Below are 7,620 nucleotides of genomic sequence, written 5' to 3'. Positions count from 1 at the left end.
GTTGTGCTCATGCAAGCATTATGTGGGAAATTCACTTTGTTTGGTCATTTAACTGGATCTTTTTGATTCCCTGGAATGTATTTATTATTATGTATTATGTATTTTTGAGTTCATTGTTTATGGATCCAACATTTTGTCAATGTAAACTCACCTTGAGTCCAAGACAAATTCCCCCTTGGGGATAATAAAGTGTATTTCATTTAATTTCAAATATTGGAGATGATACACTACTGCTCAGAAGTTTTAGATTGGTTAGATTTTTTTGTAGTGTTTTTCAAAGAAGTCTTTTCTTTTCACCAAGGCTGCATTTATTTGATAGAAAATACAGCAAAAACAGTAATATTATGAAATATTTGTACAATTTAAAATAACTGTTTTCTATTTGAATATATTTTTAAAATGCAGTTTATTCCTGTTGGCTCAGCTAAATTTTCTAAAACTTTTGAACGTTAGTGTATGTTGCTTGCAAAAACCTATTTGCTATTTACTTTATTTTGTATTATTTATATACTATTATGGTATTTATTAATATTTTGAATAGGTGTTTTATTAATATTAATATTAATTTGAATCGCACACTTCATGAAATTAAGCATAGACCATTTATCTTGTTTCAAATGTTTATTTTGTCATCATTTGCTATATCCAGCAAAGTAAACCAAAAGATTGAAGGGTGATTCTGAAGCTTTTTTCAAGATAAATTTAGATGTCTTTCCAAAAAAGTACTCCAAAAGGACACCAAAGAACCAAATGATATAAGGAGCCTATATATGCACATATGAAAGAAAAAAAATCAGAATTTTATAGTATGTGTACAGTGCAACAGCAAAGAACTTTTTTACATTTTAGAGAAGTCAAGTTGCCATACCGAACAGGACCACATGGAGATGCCAAAAAAAACAACAACCCCTAAACCAATCGCCTGCTGACTGCATATAAATAAATATATATATATATATATATATATAAATAAATATCTACTACAGTACACTGATCCATTCAGAATAACAAAACACAGCAACATACACATGACAAATCAAAACATTATCATACAACGGGAATCCAAAAGCCTCTGTATATATCTATATAGGGTGCTAATACAAGAGGTTACGCAACATTACACAAGTTTTTATTTTTTTAATGCCTCCAGATGGCCCAATTCTCACTTCAAAAAATGGATTTTAAATGCCTTCACTCTATTTTAATGTGAGATATTGCATTTAGTAAAAAATAGTAAATAAATAAAGAGATAAAAAAAACATATTAATTCTAATGGAGAAAATAGCTCATTAAAATTGTATAAATATTGCATAGTATCATAAAATTCTCTCAAAATCATAAATAATAATAAAAAAATATTATTGAACAAAAAGATATTACATTGATTTTCCTGAAAAAAAACAAAAAGTTAAATTTCAAGGCTTCGGTCACTTTTGACCGAGAAGAAGGCAAGTGTGACTCCTAAACGAAGAGGGCCAGAGGGTTAAAATGATCTGATCGCAAGCAGAGAAGCAAAATTGGGTTAGAATAGAAATTGTGCTTCAGTAATTTTGCCTTAATTGCGTTAAATTATTTTGTGCTTCAGTAATTTTGCGTTAATTGCGTTAAATTATTTTAACGCGTTAAGGATTGTAAAATTAATCACATGCGTTAACGTGTTAACGTTGACCACTAATTATAACCAATCACACACGATTCTGTTTAGCATGCAATTCTGTTTAGAATGCAATGACCAATCAGAGGTGTTCAGATGAGTCATCGCTGAAACGCGGTGTTTTGTTCACTTGCTCGCTGACTGAATTATCTGGCAAATTCTCTAATCAGAAACAACAAAGTGCAGATGTGCGTACGAATGTAAGTATAAGATATTAATTTCACAGTGTAAACAGCTTCAGTGATTTTAATGGGAGTTTTTGAGAGTGCCTGAACTCTGGCTAGACTGAATGAAAATGTTATTTGTTAATGTAAATGTTCTTTGCTCTCTGTAAAATGAAAGTGTTATAATTAGTAACTTACAATATTGTTATTAAATTCACATTAAATACAAAGTCAGTCGTATTAAAAATATTTTATGACACCCATATCTGGTACTTAAGTAAAAAGTCAGGTTTTTATGTGTAGTTAATAGATTACACTAGGCCTATTAGTCCTCTTTGCCCATCACCATTTATTGATCAAATAACATAATCTATAAAGGTGCAAAACGCATTTACTTACACATATTTGAGAATCGAGATATTTCCTGATATAGTTAACACGTTTGGAAATATTTCGAATAAAAATGAAAAAATAAATAAAACATAAGCCTACATCAGTTAAACTGCTATTGTATAACTGATATAGGCCCCCCCGCCACGTGCCCCCTCAAAAATCATGAGTGCATGACGCCCCTGGTTATGGTCATTCTGAAGTGCCTGAGCAAAGTTTGTCGTCAAAGTATTTCTGTATAATTATCTTACACGACTGCGTTCCCAAACAGCAGGCATCCGCCTCCGAAAGCAATGACACCATTCATTGTGTTTCGTCTGTTTGCTCTGAGGCGCAAGTAATTTATATCATATATGAAAATTATTATATTCAGTAGCTTCTCCTATATTCTTAGTGATATTTAGTGCCACAGTTTACCAGGAAGTGACGATTTTGTTCTCTTTGACTCGTTGGATGGAAACGGTGCTTTATTCGCATATGTTTTATGCGATATTCCAGTTTTGCGCATAAGCTTAATTCGAATCTTTGGATGGAAACATAGCTAGTTACAGTACTCAACTCACCCTTATGTCACTCCAAACCTGACTTTCCAAAGCTGTATTGTTCTGCAACATATTCTTGTCATTTAGGTTTAGGACAACATAAGGGTGAGTAAAAGATGATAGAATTTTCATTTTTAGGTGAACTCAAATACAAGGACATTTTGGAAGCTTGGTGACTGCCACATGATGCTGAACTAATCAGCCAGGAGCCAGAGATGTTTATTTCAGTTGATTTCCTCATTTTGTACTAATCCCATTTGTGCTTGGAGTTTACTATCTATACTTTCAACAAATGTCCATTTCAAACCCTAGATATACACTAATATCAGACTTAGATTATACCTGGTGCAAGTCTAAAATCATTTTTGTGATTCTAAAAGGCTAAAAAATGTCATACATGCCCACTGAACTGACTAGGGTCACAAGTAAAGTTGCTGCAAGTCTAGAACATTAACTTCCTCAAAATCTGCATGTATAACAAATAGGATTTTTATAACCCTGGTGTCTGATAACACTGCGCTCATGGAGATCATGATCCAAGAATTGTAGCAACGTTAATTCCTAAGATATTACTGCAAGGTCATCTGGTTGCTTAATAAACCAGAACACTAGACCAAAGTTCTCATCTCTGAGGACGCATGCACTCTAATTGCAGTGAGGTCATAATTGACCTCGGTTTTATTAAGTAGGTCCCAGATGGGATAAAAAAACAGCAATTGTGCTGAGCACAGCAAGAGGAGAACTCTTATACAGAAATATGGATTCAGAGGGTCTTAGTAATGCCTGATAACGCAGAGTTTAATATACTGTAGCATTACTAGAATAAGCTGACTGTTATAGGGCCTGTCACTTAGTTAGGCTTCAGTGTTTCTCAGTACAAAGGGAACTGCAGGGAAATTGCACATTACTGAGCTGAATCAGCAGCGGTCCCAGACCAGTGACCTGGTGTACACCAGGTACAGCTGCTCACATTCAAACTTCAGAGAGAATAAGAGTGGCTCATCTCATCTGCATCTTAATATTGTCAGCTGTGTAAGTGAGAGTACAGTATTAAAGGGATACACAAGAAAAGATATTTTAAAAAGTGTCTCAAGGTTTGTTTGTTTTTCCATACAGTAAAAGTCAGTGTGGTCCAATGTTGTGTAAATGACATAATTTTCATTTTTGGGTTACTATTACTTTAGGGTCATGTTTTATGATAGTTTTAAGAGGTTTTACAGAAAGACAAAAATGACTGTAAAAAGAAAGAGACTGTATAGTAGCTGGATAAATCCTCCATCTTTGGTAGGTATAGATAAAATGGTGTTATGATTTTACTTGAGCCCTCGAGTATCTGTCATCCACTGTGGATAAAGTAGCTAAAACATACTCTATTATTTGGTTATTGATTTTTGATACAGCAGCTAAGGGAGACAAAAAGAGCACTCAAAACAGGAAGTGTTCAGCTCTAAAGCAGCAGACTCTCGCAGACAGGTCTATTTTCTTTCTAAGCCCTGTGGGTTGTGGGCTCTGACGAGGATTTATTTAAAAATAGTTGGGCTGCTGCGGTCAGGCGCTGCTGGTGTGATGGATTTTTTTGGGGTGGGCGACAGCAGCAAGACTTTGCCTCCTTCACTTGAGGTAATTTCAGCTCAACAGAGGCTTAAGGTGTTGACCAAAGGGAGAGCTGTTATAATAGAACTGACAGTGATAAACCAAAATACTCCATGAAGGTACTGACCTCTCCTTGAAGTCCAAAAAGATCTTTCCCAGGCCATTGCCACTCACCATGGTCAGGTCAATGGCCCTCAGCAGAGCAAAATGGACCTTGATGATGTCCTGTGGAGAAATTGTCAAAAATTGCCACCCAAGCATTATTTATTCATTTGTTGTACCATACTTTTGCCCTCTCAGAATTATTCATTTGCTGTCAGACACAAGCTTTTGCCCATTTAAATTTTTGCCATTTATGCCATTTAAATTACTTAACATAGGCAGCTCACTGAGCTAATTTGACAGTTCAGTGTCTGAATATATATTATATATATTACATATTATATCTTGTAAAAAAAGAAAAAAAATTAAATGTACTTTATTTTTAAAGGAAACAAATACATAATAATCAGTAAATTCAACATTTAAGCTACTACAAAAATATGAGTAACATAGAGTTCACCGTAATTGTTAATAAACATATTTTGGGAAAAAATAAACATGTAAAATATTTGTAGGTTGTAAATGTAGAATACAGTAAATGATCACTCACCTCTAAATTTACAAATATGGCTTCCATGTCCTGTGGTGTTAACACTTGCTTCAGGGGGATCATATAATTCTAAAAAGGTAAAAGAGAAGAAAATACCATTAATGCCCTATAATACCTGGCAGAAAAATCTGAACTGAATTCCAGAAATGGCACATGTAATTAAATTAATTTATTAAACATATTTAAAGTCAAAGTATACAATCAAACACATGCAATAAGACTGCTTACACCTTGTTGAGGTTTGGTAATTGTCTTTGTCAAACAAAAGTCAAATACTATTTGTCTAGCACGGCTGCGGGCAGGTTGTTCAAACATAATAAATCCTGAGAAATCCTGGCAAATGCATCTATTTGTTTCAGTTCCAAAGCAGAAAGGGATTTCAGAGCAATACTTACACGTTTGGCTTAATTAGGAAGAAATGAATCAAGTGACACTGAGTAAACAAAGCCTCTGTCTGGAATATGAAATCTGCGTGACCCCTCACTGTTTTGACAGTGATTCATCACCTCTAATAACAGTACACTGGCTTATTTGGTCACGCTTCAAATTCTGTGTGTTGTGTGTGACAGTACAATTGGAAACAGGGCAGGACAAAACATCACACATTCAAGTTTTTGTACGATTTGTACATACAAAGATGGATGCATGGAAAAGCCACAGGGCAAGATTCAATCTAGTGTCAACAGTTCTGATTTACTAAATGGACATGTTTTCTCACTTTGTGGACAGTGCATGGCATTTCTGTCCTATGACTGACCCCTGAGTCTGTAGGGCAAAGGAAGGACACACATCAAGAAGAACCCAATTATAGGCTGAAACCTAAAACAATGCCTACACACATATTTGGCTATTTGATAACATCATTTTCCCTGCCAACATTTAACATGTAACATTCATGTAACATCAGCCAAAAAGTAAAGCTGTTTCAGATCTTAGTTTTTAAAAAGACTACAAAGAGACATTTTAACAATGTACTGATATTAATATTATTATGTGGCTGATACTGATGATTATTCTCATATTATGGCTGATACCTGATAAATGGAAGATACTGTATTTAAATTCCATATTATTTTGTCTAAATTAAAAACTAAAATCAATAGATTTAAATGCAAATGTACACATCACAACACTATAATGTACAGTATGCAAATGTTCATTTTGGGATTTGCTAAGTTTAAATGTTATGAAATTATTAACAAAGGTAATCTATGTATAAAAATACGGAAATGAGCATGAACAACTGAACATTCAATATTGATAAATAAAAAAATCACTAATATGACTGTTACGTACAGATATACTGTGCATCCTTCTTTTTTTTTTCTTTAGAAAAACATACATCAATGATTTGTGCACAATAAGACTGAGTATTATTGTATAGTAATATTATGAAAGTGAATGGAAAGTTCAGTTAGAATTTCAAGTTGACATTAAATGGTTAGTTCACCCAAAAATGAAAATTCTGTCATTAATTACTCACCCTCGTGTTATTCCAAACCCTTAAGACCTTCGTTCATCTTCGGAACACAATTTAAGATATTTTTGATGAAATCTGAGGGCTCTCTGACCCTCCCATAGACAGCAAGGTAACTACTAGGGCTGGGCAAAAAAATATCGATATCTCCATATTAATCGATTCTCATTTTTACGGAACGATATCGATTCTTAAATCCCAAGAATCGATTAGTCTAGCCTGTTTTCAGTTAATGGACGGAACATTGAAGGGTACTTCCCATCCAATAAATCGCAATAAGCGTTGTGCTTTGGTACTGTTAATATGAAACAAAGTCTCAGATTTCAAATTCTGTCCATTGTATTGCAGTATTCAAACAACGCGAGGCGCACGTGAACTGATCAGATCTCCTCCACATTAATACGTTTCAAAAAGTTTCAGCACTGTTGCTAATGTGCAACATAACAACAGAAGAAGAAGAAAAGAAAAAGAGTCTTAAAGGGTTAGTTCACCCAAAAATGAAAATTCTGTCATTAATTACTCACCCTCGTGTTGTTCGAAACCCGTAAGACCTTTGTTCATCTTCGGAACACAATTTAAGATATTTTAGATGAAATATGAGGGCTCTCTGACCCTCCCATAGACAGCAAGGTAACTACTAGGGCTGGGCCAATATGGCACCGGGACCTTATAAGGGCTGTGCAAAAAATCGAATGCAATTTTCATGTAGTATTTTCATGTAGTATATGCCGCTCCATCTGAACGCACGTGCTGGAGATTTACTACTAATCAGCAGAAGCGGCTTTACTGACAAGATTCTCATGAAAATCGCATTTGATTTTTTGCCCAGCCCTAGTACCGATGTAAATGGTATGTACTAGAACTTAATACCAGTTTCAGCACATAAACAATAAACATGACTAAACATCTGAAGGTAATTTAAAAGAAAGTACAACTTTACAATCCGTATCCTGTCTCATGTAATCGTTCAATCAGTGTTTCAGCCGCGCAAAGACATTAATATAACGGCTTGTAAACAATGTCACGTAACGTCACATTTACCTGAAAAAACATATTCGGTGACTATAAACTCATTAGTCATATAGAAAAATAAACTGTGGAGAGGGGCATTTTGCTTAATATATGCACCATATAACATATTCATTATA

General features: G+C 34.3%; 1 protein-coding gene across 1 annotated transcript in view; it reads right to left on the bottom strand.

Moving 5' to 3' along the window:
- Positions 1–7,620, bottom strand: part of LOC107722824 (guanine nucleotide exchange factor VAV2-like) — an 82,695-nt gene that overhangs the window by 35,295 nt on the left and 39,780 nt on the right. The window contains exons 7-8 of the mRNA XM_016531310.1: positions 4,996–5,064; positions 4,471–4,568 (exon numbers count right to left, since the gene is read on the bottom strand). Coding sequence (XP_016386796.1) covers positions 4,471–4,568; positions 4,996–5,064 — 167 coding nt within the window. The remainder of the gene's footprint in view (positions 1–4,470; positions 4,569–4,995; positions 5,065–7,620) is intronic.

The sequence above is a fragment of the Sinocyclocheilus rhinocerous genome, unplaced genomic scaffold (assembly GCF_001515625.1).
Source record: "Sinocyclocheilus rhinocerous isolate Xijiao unplaced genomic scaffold, SAMN03320098_v1.1 scaffold1055, whole genome shotgun sequence".
Lineage (NCBI taxonomy): Eukaryota > Metazoa > Chordata > Actinopteri > Cypriniformes > Cyprinidae > Sinocyclocheilus > Sinocyclocheilus rhinocerous.
Note: the sequence above shows the minus strand (reverse complement) of the source record. Positions and strands in the feature narration are given on the sequence as shown.